General features: G+C 39.4%; 1 protein-coding gene across 4 annotated transcripts; it reads right to left on the bottom strand.

Moving 5' to 3' along the window:
• Positions 1-6740: 6740 nt before the first annotated feature.
• nkapd1 (NKAP domain containing 1) lies at positions 6741-15419 on the bottom strand. 4 transcript variants are annotated; one of them, XM_053647552.1, is made up of 6 exons: positions 15349-15419; positions 14737-14811; positions 12127-12215; positions 11889-12041; positions 11732-11785; positions 6741-8162 (listed from the first exon to the last, which is right to left on the bottom strand). In XM_053647552.1, exons 2-6 carry the CDS (start codon positions 14803-14805, stop codon positions 7769-7771), a joined length of 759 nt encoding a protein of 252 aa, XP_053503527.1. In that variant the 5' UTR covers positions 14806-14811; positions 15349-15419; the 3' UTR covers positions 6741-7768. The 4 variants fall into 4 exon arrangements, with proteins under 4 accessions (XP_053503527.1, XP_053503529.1, XP_053503530.1 ...); XM_053647554.1 differs by having other exon boundaries at positions 15353-15408; XM_053647555.1 differs by lacking the exon at positions 15349-15419 and adding an exon at positions 15327-15346.
• Between the last annotated feature and the right edge of the window lie 623 nt (positions 15420-16042).

The following is a 16042-nucleotide window of genomic DNA, read 5'->3' as shown; positions in this document are numbered from 1 at the left end:
ACAATCATGAGCACCTTGCACACCGCATCCTGTGTAAGTCACCAGGCTGTGAAACTGGTGACGTCTGAGCTTGTCACCTCATGTTCCCATGGTAACCGTCTGGACTTCACTTTGATGTTTTGTTGAAGCAAAAGCATGTGAAAGTGTCTTTAATCATTTAACAGGTGCAGAAACACGGTTTATTAAAGAATAACTGAACAGAGCAATATGTCATATATACACAAATTCGACCAGTATAGAGAGTGCGTATATAGAGTTTTGATCCATGCAAAATTTGTTCCACACACAAGATTAAATAAGCAGGACATGGTTTGGTCATTTGGACAGCACGGATCAGGGAAAATGGAGCAGTCTTAGAAGGGGTTTTCCAATGAATTCATCTAATCTACTCTTGTCACGTTATAACCCTATAACTATTATACATTTATTGCAATATAGAACGGTCTCAAGGAGACAGACAGAGATGATGGGAGACAAAAAGAGAGTACAAATATATGTAATGTGGACATATCATTTTAGAGATGTTTATTTTTAAATTGTATGTGCTGCTACTGCAAGAAACTTATTATAAATCTTTTGACGCCCCCCGCCAAACCATCCATCCATCTCCTATACCGCTTATCCTCCAGGGTCGCGGAGAACCTGGAGCCTATCCCAGGCAGCATCGGGCACAAGGCAGGGTACACCCTGGACAGGGAAGCCCCCCCGCACCCCCCTCCCCTTCAAACCACTGGATTGAATTGTGATTTACTGGTGCCATGAATAAGTGTTTATAAGAAGCTACATTTAATGACCTTTTTAAACAGGTCATTGAGGACAAATTACAAAAGACAATACGTCTCAAATGTGTCCCAAATGACCAAACAGGTCATTACAATTTTTTCAGTTGGTTTTTGACGAAATAGTAAGCCATGCTTAGGGCGCACAGAGGCTTAGTGGTTAGCACGTTCGGCTCACACCTCCAGGGTCTGGGGTTCGAGTCCTGCCGGGGCCATGTGTGTGTGGAGTTTGCATGTTCTCCCTGTGCTGCGGGGGTTTTCTCTGGGTACTCCGGTTTCCTCCCCCACTTCAAAGACATGCATGGTAGGCTGATTGGCATGTCTAACGTGTCCGTAGTGTATGAATGGGTGTGTAAGTGTGTATGTGATTGTGCCCTGTGATGGACTGGCACCCTGTCCAGGGTGTACCCTGCCTTGTGCCCTATGCTCCCTGGGATAGGCTCCAGGTTTCCCCGTGACCCTGAAGAGGAGTAAGTGGTAGAAGATGGATGGATGGATTTAGTAAGCCATGCTTCTTTAGGATATGATACAGATTTTTATCCTTCACATGTAGGTAGTTATCAGCATTCAGAACTTTATTTTGCATTGGGAATTAAAAAAATTTTTTTATTAATGGCAAAAAAAAAAGCTTGGACAAAGTGGAAGTTCAAAAACTTTCCCAATATATCTGAATTCCCCCTACATGCCTTGTAACAAATGAATAATGATCCACTGCTGGTTTATATGTAAACGCTTCATTTGGCACACAGCACTGTGGAATGATGACGATGATATCATCTGTATCTGGTTGCCAAGTATACACAACAGACCCGTGATAAGACAGAGCTTGGGAAACTTTCAGTCAAAAAATTTAAACAGCATACAAGAATTGTTGAATTTGGGCCACTGCAACTGGCTCTTGTGTGTGCTGTGGTCTGGAATCAATTCAATTCAGTTATATCATGGTTTGAACAATAGGTATTGTCCAAGGCAGTTGAGCAGAAATCTAGATCTAGACCACGGCAAGCAAAAACTCCCTTAAATGGATGACGTGTGTGGGATTTTACAGTAAATCACTATCTGCAACTGTATACTGAAAAGTCAAACAGTACTGTGTGTTGAAAGGATGTTCAGTATGAGCATATTGTGACGATTGTTTGAGGTCTGGAATTGTTATGATTACAGAAGCAGTGTAGAGTATCAAGGTTAAATTATCCACTGAAGAAAGTGCGAGACTTGGGAATAAACTGCTTTTAGGAAGTGCAAATATTTAAGGTACAGTAAGGGGAATTATAATATTAAGACACTGTTGTTGTTATTTAATATACCTAAAGTGCACACAGTGGGGTCCATAAGTATTTGGACGGTGAGCAATTTTCCACCGCAATGGATTTGAAATGAAGCGATCACGATGTGATTGAAATGTAGACTTTCAGCTTTAACTCCAAGCAGTGCAGCCTAGAGATTGCTGAGGAAGGTACCGCTTGAAGTACCATGGAAATGGTTTTGGACCTCAATTCCACATGGACATTCTCACTGTGGTTGCTGGGACTATGGTTGCTGCTATGGCCTTGAGACTGCAATTCACACATGCAGTTTTGCACTCAGGTCCCCTTTAGTGAACAGTGGACTAGTTCAAAAAACAGACTTCATGTTAAAAACCATAATGAACTTTCTTTTACTTTCACACTATCCGTTGTTATCCAGACGAGGATGGGTTCTCTTCTGAGGCTGGTTCCTCTCAAGGTTTCTTCCTCATATCATCTTATGGAGTTTTTCCTCGTCACCATCGCCACCGGCTCGCTCAATAGGAATAAATTCACACTTAAAATCTGTATCCTGTGTTTATGTTTCTGTAAAGCTGCTTTGAGACAACGTCCATTGTTAAAAGCTCTATACAAATAAAATTGAATTGAACAAAAATATTGCATTAACCATTTTTCGGTTATCGAGTCCCTCGATTTTCACAGGCTCAAAGGTAATTGGACAAATTAACAATCATGCAAATAAGGATTATTTTTAATACTTGGATGCAAATCCTTTGCAGTCAATGACCACCTGAAGTCTGGAACCCATGGACATCATCAAATGCTGAGTTTAATCCCTTGAGATGCTTTGCCAGGCCTGTACTGCTGCTGTCTTCGGATGCTGCTTGTTTGTGGATCGTTCTGCCTTCAGTTTTGTCTTCAGTAAGTGAAAAGTATGTTCAACTGGGTTAAGGTCAACGGACATTTAAGAACATTTCATTTCTTTACCTTGAGAAGGTTTTGGGTTGTTTTCAATGCATGTTTTGGGTCATTATCCATCTGTACTGTGAAGCACCGTCCTATCAGTTTTGCAGCATTTGATTGAATCTGAGCAGAAAGTATAGCTCTGTACACTTCAGAATTCATACTGCTACTTCACTTCTATCAGCACTCACATCATTAATAAATACCAGTGACTCGGGTCCATTGGCAGCCGTACATGCCCATGCCATAACACTTCCTCCACCGTGTTTGACAGATGATGTGGTATGCTTTGGATAATGAGCTCTGACTTTCCTTCTCCAAACTCTAATCTTCCTATCATTCTTGTATAAGTTAATCTTGCATCAGAATTGGTCAGGGATTTTTAGAGTTTTTGTTTTTTTAAAAAAAAGCAAAGTCTAATATGGCCTTTCTCTTCTTGAGTGTTACCAAGCTTCTGTATTTACATTCATGAAGGTGTCTCTTGATTGTAGACTTTGACAGTCATATGCCTACCTTCTACAGGGTGTTCTTGACATGGCTAGTTGTTGTGAAGGGGTTTTTCTTCACCAAGGAAAGAATTCTGCATTCATCCACTTCAGTTGTATTTGTGATCTTCCAGGACTTTGGGTGTTACTGAGCTCGCCAGTGCATTCCTTTTTTTTTTAAAGAATGTACCAAATTGTTGATTTGGCCACACCTAAATGTTCTGCTGTCTCTCTGATAGGTCTTGTTTTGTTTTTGTTCAGTCTAATGATGGCCTTCTTCACTTGCATCAACTCCTCACTGAACTGCATATTGAGAGTTCCCATGAATAGCTACCTAATGTAAATTCACTTGGAATCAACTTCAGACCATTTATCTCCTTAATTTGTCATGAAATAGTGAGAAAACAGGCCACACCCGGCCATGACGCTGCTAATCAGTCAATTGTCCAATTACTTTTGAGCATGTGAAAATGGAGGGACTCTGTAAAAAAAAAAAAATGGCCATAATTCCTAAATGCAATATTTTTATTTAAGCCCTTGAATTAAAGCTGAAAGTCTACACTTCAATCACATCTTCATTCCTTCATTTCAAATCCACTGTGGTGGTGTACAGAGGCAAAATGACAAAAGTCACGTCACTGTCCGAATACTTATGGACCCAACTGTATATCCACGTCACACTTCAATTTACACACGATGTCTTTTGACTTTGAATTTATAAATATTTATAAACAAAAAAGTATGTATTCATCATAAGTATAAACAAAGACATATTTTAAAAATGAAACTGATAAGGGAAAAGAATTCCGACACCACAAAATAACATCATCAGTACATTGTTGCAAAGCTGATGGCAACTTCAGTTAAAACTGTATCAAGTAATTAGGTTTTGCAGCATTGCGGTTCAGTTTTGGCCATTACTCTTGGCAAATCATCTTCAATTCCCCATTTAACAAAGTTTCCTCTGATGGACTCGCAGTTTCAAAATCCTTGATACATTTTCAACAAGATTCAAGTCAGGATATTGGCTAGACCATACAAGGCCTTCTTGAGTTATTTTGGCTTTATATGTTTGGGATCACTGTCTTGTTGAAAAATCCATCTTCTCCTCAGGTCCAGTTGCTTGGAGTATGAGATAAAATTTTCAATTTATCTTGCACTCCCTTTCACTCCCATGTTCCTATTTCAGGTACTTTCATTATTTAACTTAATACCCATGTGAGTAGTGTGAATTGGGAATAAAGGCTGGTTAGGATCAGACCAACAGTGGAAGTGTCACACTTGAAGACCGGCTGTAAGGACGTGTCACACTTCCTATCGTTGGCCCACCATCATTACTCAGCATCTCATACCCATTTTCTAATTCATTGCACCAGAACAGGCCTCATTAATGCTCAGCCACACACACACAAAAATTTGTATATATTGCTGCTCGCATCCCTCATCATGTAGAATTCAAAAGAGTTAGATAAATTCCATCATTTGACATGAGAATAATAATAAATTATAAATATTATGGGTATTTTCACTTCTACATCACTTGGAGTTACATCCCATCCAGGTTGTGTTCCCGGGATAGGCTCCGGATGCACCATGACCCTGACCTGGATATGCAGTTAGTTTAAATTTTGTGATACATTGTGATCACTTTTAGCCACAACGACCATCTCCAATGATTACATCCAAAAAAAAAGCCCGCTCTAACACACACGACTATGACTCATTATTCTTCTAGGAACTGGGTTTATGAGAGCTTTAAAACCAAATTGCTTAAAAGTAAAGGAGCTCTGCAGGACCCATGTCACTTTACAGTTTATTTACACCTCCAATAGTGCTGAAAAAGTATCAGTGCTTGATCTCTTTATATTTGGAGTGACAGATTCATGAAGTGTGCACTTGAACAAGTCAGCCCTAATAACAAAAAACAAACAAAAAAACCTGACCAGTGCGGCTTTTTCCTTAGAGCAGCGAAGCCTGCGATTGCGCATTTCACTAAAAAGACAGAACAAAATGATCACTCTTAATTAAAGCTGGCTGTGTGTGTCATTTGATTTGCTTCCATCTTAGGATCATGTGATAATCTGCTGTTTTGTGTTTCTGTGCCAGGCACTTTAGAAATGGCCAGTGTTCTTTACCATGGACACACAATGTTCTCTGGACAACGTGTGTTTACACGTGAAAGTGGGAACCAGTGATCCGGATAAAGGACCGTCACAACACACAGCCACAGCACGTACAGCTCTATACACGCTTGACGTGAGATCCCAAAAACAAAAATTGGAACATGCAAAAAAAAAAAAAAAAAAAAAAAGCTGGACATTTGTCCACTCTGCTGGACATTTGCATATGCATCAAGTTCAACTTACAAAGATTCTGATAATTATATACAAAGAAGGGTGCACATAGTAAAGGAAAGCTTTCCAGCACTGGAAGTGCAGAACAAATATCTTTCCCTAATAAAAAGTAGATTAAACTCAAGACAGCTGAACAACAAATTAATCAGGCACACTGTCGAATGGAGACAGAATGGAGGAACAGTGCAACAGCGCTACCTTCTGGATGTTTTCGTCTCTTTAATGTGCCAATATAGCATTCCTATTCTTGATCAGATGCCAGTCCATTGCACACACACACACACTCACACAATATCACACACGGGGCAAACTTAAGGAGCCAAAACCATCTGTGTGTGGTAACCCAAGCTCAAGATCAGAACTGGAAATCCTGGAGCTGTGAGTCGGCAACACTACTACCCTCTGTGCCGTCGTATCGAGGTACGTTCATGCATACAGCAACTCGCAGCGACAAAGGGTCCAGAGACCATTCATTTTCAATGGTGACTTCTGGCGACATGAGCAACAGCGACCGCTGGTGACTAGATGTGGGCGTCTCCAGCAACACAACAACACTGAGAAAAGTTTAACTTTGTGCAAAGTTGGAGCAGCTTGGTGCAGCAACTACCAATGGGAGTGAAGACAGCAGAGCGCACTTGATCCGTGACTCGCCATGCTGCCTGCGAGTCTGAATCGTTTCGTGGTCCCAGACAGTGCCGGTGATAGATGTCTGCAACGGCAAAAAGCATGGCCTAAAATGCTCTATTTTGCTGCATTCTTTTTCAAATTTTGCAAAGCAAATTTTTTTTTTTTGCGGAAAACGACTCGAATTGGCGAAATCGCAATTGCACGAAATTGTTGTGTCTTTCGCAGTGATGCTCTTGGGAAATGAGACCTTTAAGCTGTACACGTGTTCAACACACATGAATCAAAGAGGGCGTTGACTGAATGTGCGTTGTGATGACATGTCACATGACGCGTCTTGGCCCCAAATCTGTGCTCGTTTTGAAAAACTGCAAGATTCTCTCAATATTGCGGAGTTTATTCGATTTTGCGTTAATTTCTGCGATTGCAAAATCACAAAATCCTTGGCGGAGTGACACACTGCTTCTCCTTCATCTTGTAGGATATGATGCACGGGTGGCTGGGACTCAGGTGGTACAGCGGGTTGTCCATTAATTGTAGGGTTGTCCACTAATCGATTCCCAGCCCACATACCGAAGAGTCCTTGGGCAAGACACTGAACCCAAGTTGCTCGCAATGGGCAGCTAGCGCCTTGCAAGGCAGCTCTGCTACCACTGGTGTGTGTGTGTGTACGGGTGAATGAGAAACAATGTAAAGCGCTTTGTAGACCCGCTAAGATTCAAAAAAGCGCTATATAAGTGCAGACCATTTACCATACATACACTGGTAAATTTTATATACAAATGGTCTCCCCTCCAGAATGTTTAATTTTTGCCCCAAGAAAACTGATTTGTTGTCAAAAAATGGAATGCTAGTGATCAGTGCACACTGATCAATGTAACTATGGCAACCAGTAGTAGAAACGCCTTGTGGTGACTTCATAGTACAGCGTCAGGCAGCTTGTGGACATAAAATCATGTGAGAACGTAGCTAAAACGATGAAATAAAAGCACACAACACACTGATTCATCTGAAGCCCAAATGGTCTTGGGTATTTCTATTATCTTCCATTTGGGAGTTAAATACCTGAGTTTCGGTTTAAAAAATAGTTTCATCAAAAATCTATACAAAAAACTACAAAGCATATACAACCACGTGTCTAAATCGTTAAAAATAATATAAAATCATTTGCATCACATAGTTACAAAAAAGATCTATCAAGTGTCCAGTTGGTCCAGATCGGACTGCGCGCTGATGGAGGTAATTGACATCGATGAGTGAACGATTCAAATTCTTCAAACTGAATGACTGAACAGTGAGGTTCATGATATAGTGCGTCAGTCCTCAGAGCTATCCTCTGATTTCTCTTCATTCGCTGCTTTCCAGTTCTTCCGTTTTTTCCTTTCAGGCTCTGTTTGTGTGTCTATTACAGTTCCGTGTCTTTTCCTCCGCGTCTTTTCTCGCCCTCTGTCTGACTCGCAGTCGTCTGTGCTGCTGTCCGCTTCCGTCACTTTGTGTTTGTGTGCCTTTTTCCTGCGGTGTTTGCTTTTACCGCTTTTCCGCTTCCTTTTGGCACCGTTTGTGGCGCTGCTGTCTGACTCTGACCCTTCAGTCCTCTGCTTCGTTTTCTTTTTTTTCTTCTTTCGCTTAGAGGATTTCTTGGTCTTCTTTTGTTTCTCAGTAGACGTTTTGTCCTTGCCGTTTCTTCTGTGTTTTGCATCATCTGTCTCTCTGGGTTAAAGAAAAAGTACAATTTACAAACATCAAATAAATAAATAAATAAATAAATAAATAAATAAATAAATACACACACACACACACACACATATATATATGTTTAAATAATCGCATATTTCAAATTACGTTGAACAAATAACTCTGGTATTACACTACATAATATTAACCAGGCTTAGGGAGTAACGGAATACATGTAACGTGTTATGTAATCAGGATACAAAATAACTGTAATCCGTTACAGTTGAGTTATGTCAAAAAACAAAGTAATCAAATTACAGGCACATTTTGTAAAAAATTGGAATACCTATCAGGATTACAATTTTTTACAAATTAAAAAGAAAGAAATTCATATTTTTCGGACTGTAAAAAAAAAATCATTCGCCCGGGATTTCTACATTTGAGAAAATGTCCAGGATTCGGCTTTAGTTTCATTTTGATGTGTTTATGGTCTAATACTGCATCACGTGTGCGCATGTTTGCATTGCTTTAACCCCTCTCTGTAATTCCCGCCTTCTCGCACTCCAATTAGTCGATCATAAAAGGCTTGCAGCAACTACTGGCCAAATTCCTGCCTCTCAACCATTAGCCTTCTCTCAGTGAACACGTGAAGAACAGTTGTTTGACAATAGCAGCAAATGACAGCTGCGCTGAGTCAAAACAATGATCCATATAAGGTCATTTTTAATTTCATGTTATCACGTTGATTCGTATTACATGGCCATTCAAATATGTAAATGATGGCAGAAGGTAAATTCGTGGCATCTGAAATTTAATTTTATTCCACTGACATTCAAAAGAATGTAGGAAAAAATGTAAACCGTGGGCAGAGTGAAAGTAATATATATATATATATATATATATATATATATATATATATATATATATATATATATATATAGTTATGTGATGCTAATAGTGTGTCTTTTTCAGTGTATTAAAGTTTGCATTCATAGTAGCACTGTTTTGAATGCACTTTTTTTTTTTAGCTTTTTTTGCAGAAAACTACTCGAATTAGCGAAATCGTAATCATGGTCTTTCGCAGTGATGTTTGTTGGTAAATGAAACCTTTTAGCTGTACTCATGACACAAGTGAATCGAAGGCTTTGGCTGAATGTGTGTTGTGATGACATCACATGATGCGTCTCGGCCCAAATCTGTGGAAAATCTGCTCAATTGCGGAAAATTTCAAGTTCCTGCAAATATTGCGGCATTTAGTTGATTTTGCATTAATTTCTAAGGCCGCAAAATCTTGGAGGGACTAATCATTATTTAACCCTCTTACCCCGTACGGCCGAAAAACCGGCTTGCCCATCTTTGATCTATTCCCGTAAGGACGATATACCGGCTTGGTCGTCCATGCCAAATCCCCGTAAGGCCGATATAGAGGATTTACAGTGTAAACGTTATCCCCGTAAGGCCGGTGTACCGGCATTACTCTGCTATGATTCCTTACTTATTTAATTATTATTTTTTGACCCGGAAGGTTGATGACGTCACAATGTGATTACGTTATTACGCCGGCAGTACGATGAAGCTCATCCAAGCATGAATATTGGTGTAATAGTAGAAGTGAACTAAAAATGCCAAAGCGAAAAGCTAATCGTGTTCCAGCTAAAGTTACACCTACAGTGAACACAGGTACATCTAAAACAGTGAAAAAAAAAGAAAACATACACAGTCACACAGGCGAGAGCGAGGATTCTAGAAACCGAAACTGATAGAGATGCAATCTCTCCTGATTCAGACCCTGATCTGTCTTCATCTTCAGCATCAACCAGTGCGACTGACACTGCAGGGGTCTGTAGTCATAACCTGACCATCTCTGTGCATTCATGAAAACACTACCTGCTGGTCTGATTATCACCAGAAACTTGACTTTTGGCGCTAAAATGCATTTATTTATTTATTATTTATAAAGGCATGGACCACGCCGATGCTCGTATGGTACTTCTAAAAGAGTATAAGGATTTTAGCGAGCATTTTTTCGTCATTTCTCTAGTTAAGAATTGTGCTCTAAGTTTAGTAAAAACATTGAACTGCTTCATTTTCAAAGTAATATTACACAAATACATTATTATAAGTTGTTTCAAGGCCTAAAAATGTTAAAATTAAAATGTTGATTTTGGCCCAGGGTTGGCGTGCTGTTTCTCTGGGGAATATAGGGTTATGGGACATAATACTGTGGGAACTTAGGGGTAAGAGGGTTAAATAAAAGAATGTCTTGCAGATTTAAAAAAAAAAAAAAAAAAAAAGTAGGCTTGAACCTATCAGCAAAATGTGTTTGGTTGCATATTCAGTAGCTTGCAAAAGTATTCAACACCCCTGAAACTGATCAGATTTGTCTGAATAACAAATGGTAAATACAATCCTTCTATTCTCTGTTTTTATTTATCAGGGCCTAAATAACAACTGTGTGGTCCTCACCAACTGGTTTTGGAGAAATACTGGCCCACTCTCCTTTACAGCTCATTGACATTTGAGGACATTTATTTATGCGCAGCTCTCTTAAGATCCCATCACTGCATCTCAATGGGGTTAAGGTACTTATTTTTACCCCACCTGGTTTCTGAATGTTGGGTTTACTTTTTGGAAAAAATGACTACATATTGGTACAATTGTTATTTAGGTCCTGATAAATAAAAAACAGACTTGAAGCTTGAATGGATGGAGGAAAATACAGAGGAATATTACAAGAGAAGCTGCTTCAGTCTGCTAAAAAAAAATGTTTTTTATAAAGTTTGGGAGAAACACCTGTCATCAGCACAAAGGTCCAAAACACAAGGTCAAAGCAATGCTGGAGTGTTTTATATATATTTATACATATGGTGATTGTTCTACAGTGGCCAAGTCAAAGTCCAGATCTGAATCCTACTGTGTGGGACTGTTTAAAAATTGCAGGAAGAATGGGTGAAAATTCCTACCAAACAGTGTGCAAAGCTGGATACTGTGACAAGGCTTTACTATGCAAAGCAGAAGCCATACATCAACATTGTCCAGAAGTGCCATCGACTTCACTGGGCTCTGTCTCATCTGAGATGGACAGTAGCACAGTGGAATCGTGTTTTGTGGGCCGACGAGTCAATATTTAAAATAGATTTTGGACAAAACAGCCGTTGTGTTCTCCAGGCCAAGGAGGAAAAGGACCATCCAATCTGTTATCAGCATCAGGTCCAAAAGCCAGCGTCTGTCATGGTATGGGGGTGTGTCAGTGCCCATGGCATGGGTGTGACATCTGTGAGGGCATCATTAATGCAGAAAGATATGTACACATTTTGGAGCAACATATGCTGCCATCCAGAGCAGGACAACACCAAACCACATTCTGCCCTGATTACAAGCGCATGGTTGCATAAGCAGAGAGTGCGGATGCTAACATGGCCTGCCTGCAGTCCTGACCTGTCTCTGATTGAGAATGTGTGGTGCATTATTAAGCGCGGAATAAGGCAACGAAGACCTGTACAGTTGCGCAGCTGAAGAAATATATATTAAAAAAATTAGTAAAAAATTGAGCCAGATTGAAAGCTGCATACCCATGAGCTGAATTAAAATGACTTGACTCTTACCTGTCGGATTGAAACTCCTCTGGATAAAGCTCCTTAAAACCACTATGTCCCCATCTGATAAAGTCAAATCAAATTAGTAATTCATGCGGTAATTACAGGACTCATATAATCTAAATACATTGCAAATAATAATTAATAGCTAGGCATAGCCACTAACCTGTCTGGATCATTGGCCTCAAATTCATAAAGTTTTCGTGTCCAGTAACGAGCCTCTCGCTCATCTCTCTCAGAAAGACATGCTCTTTCACCAAGCCTGCCACGTGCGGGCCCTTCTGACTCTTTCAGATATCGGTCACAGTGCATGCTGCTTCTAAAAAACAAAAACAAAAAACAGGATGGCATCAGGTACTAGCTGAAATTCACAGTGTCTAGCGGCAAACAAAGTGGACTTGAACCTTGTGCTCCAGCTGTGCTTTGATTCACGAGGTGACGAGGTCTTCCGCTCCATGTCCCTTAGCTTCCACATCTCTGACTCCTCCTGTATCTGCAATTATACAGCACACAACATAAAACAGGGATTTAAAAAATAATAATTGTAAAGAAAAATTACACATATGTGAAAGTAAGGAGTCAAACGTAAACTTGATTAAAGATTTAAAACGTACTCATGCACATTCACTACTATTCATTTTAACTGAAAAAAGTTAGCAAAACATATTTTAACAATAAATATTAATCTGAACTAAAACTACATGTCAGATCTTTTTTTTTCCTTTTCCTGTCTTTTTTTGAATGCATGTAGCACACATTAGACTAACATGCAGTTATTTTTCAAAGATCATCACATCTGTAAGTGATGCTCTTATCATCTCAAAACTGGACTATTGCAACGCACTACTCTCAGGCCTCTCAGCCAGCTCCATCAAACCCCTTCAGATGATTCAGAATGCAGCAGCACGCCTTGTCTTCAACCAGCCCAAGAGAACCCATGTCATACCCCTCTTCATCTCCCTCCACTGGCTTCCTGTAGCCGCCCGCATCAAATTCAAGGCCTTGATGCTCACCTACAAGACCTTGTCTGGAACAGCACCCTCCTACCTCAACTCTCTCCTGAAGGCTTACATTCCCTCTGCTATCATTAACGACTAACGCTTAGTAGTGCCTACTCAGCGTGGCTCAAGGACCCTTTCAAGAACCTTCACACTAACTGTCCCTCAGTGGTGGAATGAACTTCCAACCTCAATCCAGACCGCAGAATCTGTCACTATCTTAAAAAAAAACAGCTAAAGACCCACCTCTTCCGTGAACATGTAACCAACCCCTTAAGAAAAAAAACTTTACTCTGGCTCCTACACCTCTACTCTGCACACTTTGCTTCTTCTAGAACTCAATTTAAAGATCTTGTATGGTAGCACTACTTGTATTGTTCTCTGCTTGATATATCACTTTGCTTGTATTTTCTCATTTGTAAGTCGCTTTGGAGAAAAGCGACTGCTAAATGAATCAATGTAAATGTAAATAAATGTAAGTCATTCTGTATATGCCATACATGTACAATATTGGATTATGGTTTCCATACAACTGTTACGAATATGACTGGATGTTTTAAGTAAGGAATAAAACACAACAGGGCGTACAGTTATAGGAAACTATCAACAACAGGGCAGTATGACCTGTTACTACCCAGAAGCAGATTATTTTAACAGCACACACTGAAGTGTTTTATATAAACCTATACCACAGCAATTTGCAAAGAATTATGATTTTAGTTATTAAAGAATGACACCATACTTTAATAATAATACATCAGCAAAACAAATCAGTTTCTGTTAGAATCAACAATTCAACTCTGGCACAAAGAATGTGCCTAATCAACAATTTTGGTACATTCTTAAAAAGTAGGAATGCACTGGCGAGCTCAGCAACACCAAAAGGCCTGGAAGATCACGGAAGCAAACTAAGGCGGATGAATACAGAATTCTTTCTGTGATGAAGATAAAACCTCTTCACAAAATCCAGCCAAGTCAAGAACACACTGGAGAAGGTAGGCATATCATTCTCAAAGACTACAATCAAGAGACGCCTTCATGAATGTAAATATATGCAGTTTACCTCGAGATGCAAACCACTGGTCACACTCAAGAACAGAAAGGAAAGGCCAGATTAGACTTTGCTTTAAAATTTTTTGTTTTTTTTTAAAAAAAAAGCCTGCCCAGTTCTGATACAAGATTAACTTGTACCAGAATGATAGGAAGATCAGAGTATGAAAAAGATGAGGAAGGGATAACATCATCCATCAAACACAGTGGAGGAAGTGTTATGGCACGGGCATGTACAGCTACCAATGGACCTGGGTCACTGGTGTTTATTGTGACTGCTGATAGAAGTAGCAGGCTGAATTCTGAGTTCCTGTTATAGCTGCTATAACGAGCTATTCCTTCACAATGCCTCTTCCCTCCCCCACTCATCTCTTTAAGTTAATAAAACAAAAACACCTTCTATCAACAATTAAGACTTTACTATTTTCTATTACACAATTCTCTGTAAATAACTTACTATAGAAACAACAATGCACGAGAACAAGGGCACTAATAAAAACCTGCGATTTGAATTACACCCAGCATCAACCAAGCTGCTGTTGGAGAAAATAATCAGCACCTTCTGACCAATCAGAATCGAGAACTCACCAAATTAATTATTCAAATAAATTAATAAATAAACAATAAGCTAAAAATGCACAGAAAATGAACAGATTGATTGATTTGACAGCCAGGCAGATGATAAGAGGAGTATTTGATCTTTGAGGTTCAATAAAAGGAATAAAGATTATGTCGCCCCCCCAATTAACCCCTCCCCGACCCACCACTAAACAAGACCTGGGTGAAATGTTTCAGATAAAGTACAAATTCCTTAAAATGACTCATAAGTAAAGTAGGAAGTACTGATTTTTTTGGGTGCTTTCTCATCTATTATAGGACATATCAGCATTATTTCAGCCCAAATACAAAGATAAGGGAAACAACAACAACAAAGAAAGAAATAAAAGTGTGGTGTTGATGACGAGCCTTGTTGTGGGCGTCAGTGTGTCTGATGACATTGCGAAGCAGCACTTTTCCCACAGGAACCTTCGCCATGATTGCCTACAATCAAGGAACAAAGAACCACATATTCAATGTTCTGTCACATTTCATGACGACAACAACAACAACAAAAAAAATGAATGAACAACAAGGACACTTCATGAGGACTTCTAATAAAGTCTTTTAGTGTGAATCCCAATAAGGAGCTATTTCAGGTCCACACAAAGCACAGACATTCTGTTAAACACTTTTGATAATACTGACATTTATTTAAAATATCTGTATTTCTATTAAATTTCAAAACATGACAGAGAAAGCTAGTTTGTTTTACAACCTCTAGTACCTTAAAGAGATATTTGAGCACACAGGCTGAATCCTAAATGACTGACACACACTTCCTCAGATCTTCTGTAGTCCTTGTCTATTTAGAACCGGCGGTAGCTGCTTGTTTTGCTAATTTCTCCACATGCTAATAACAAGCTCTTTGTCTGTCTGTCTGTCTAAATAAACTCCATACCATTCGCACACATTATCATATACATATAGGACACGTTAATTATTAAACAAATACAAACATGAAGTTGTCTTCGTGTTTACCTACACAAGCTGGAAACCACCGAGCCTTTACGTTTCAATACAAACTTCGTCTTTTTCGTCTTCCTTTCTGGTTTAATGGCGGTTGACAAACGACATATGTGGTAAAATACCGCCATCTGCTGTGCTGGAGGAAGTAGCATCAGTCAGAAGGTTTACATGGACAATAATAATCCAATATTAACCCGATTAAGAAAATACTCTGATTAAGAAACTACCATGTAAACAGCAATTTTTTATAACCTTAATCCGATTAAAGTCATATTCGAAGTAAACACAAATCAAATTAAAACGTGGAGTATTCCTGTTTTAGTCACATTATCGACGTGCGTTACAGACATGTACACACCTTAATCACACTGTTAACATTGTGTGGGAGTTTTCACCACATTTTGCAACAGGACACGATCACACACGGCAGTGCTCAACCGTTTTACGGCAAACAAGAGACCATGGCTACGTCCAAAACCACGTACTTATCTGCTATATACTAGGCGAAATACACGTATCTCAGCTACTATATAGTAGGTAAGTACGCAGTTTCGGACGCAGCCCACGGCTTCAAGCAGTCGTCCATTTGCACGTACAGCATGACAATTAACTGCACTTGAAGCGTTCATAAAAATAAAAAATGAAACACCCAAAACTGTATACGGTACCATAACGAAGATGAACGGTATGACGATACATGAAATTC

This window comes from Ictalurus furcatus, chromosome 17 (assembly GCF_023375685.1).
Source record: "Ictalurus furcatus strain D&B chromosome 17, Billie_1.0, whole genome shotgun sequence".
NCBI classification, from domain to species: Eukaryota; Metazoa; Chordata; class Actinopteri; order Siluriformes; family Ictaluridae; genus Ictalurus; species Ictalurus furcatus.
This window is presented reverse-complemented; position numbering and strand designations above follow the sequence as displayed.

Excerpts from the sequence above, each read along its gene's own strand:
- nkapd1 (XM_053647552.1), bottom strand. The coding sequence starts at position 14,805 with ATGGCGAAGGTTCCTGTGGGAAAAGTGCTGCTTCGCAATGTCATCAGA. Across the intron at positions 12,216-14,736 it reads ACACTGACGCCCACAACAAG|ATACAGGAGGAGTCAGAGAT; the intron begins GCTCGTCATCAA and ends GTATAATTGCAG. Across the intron at positions 11,786-11,888 it reads GAGGCCAATGATCCAGACAG|ATGGGGACATAGTGGTTTTA; the intron begins GTTAGTGGCTAT and ends TGACTTTATCAG.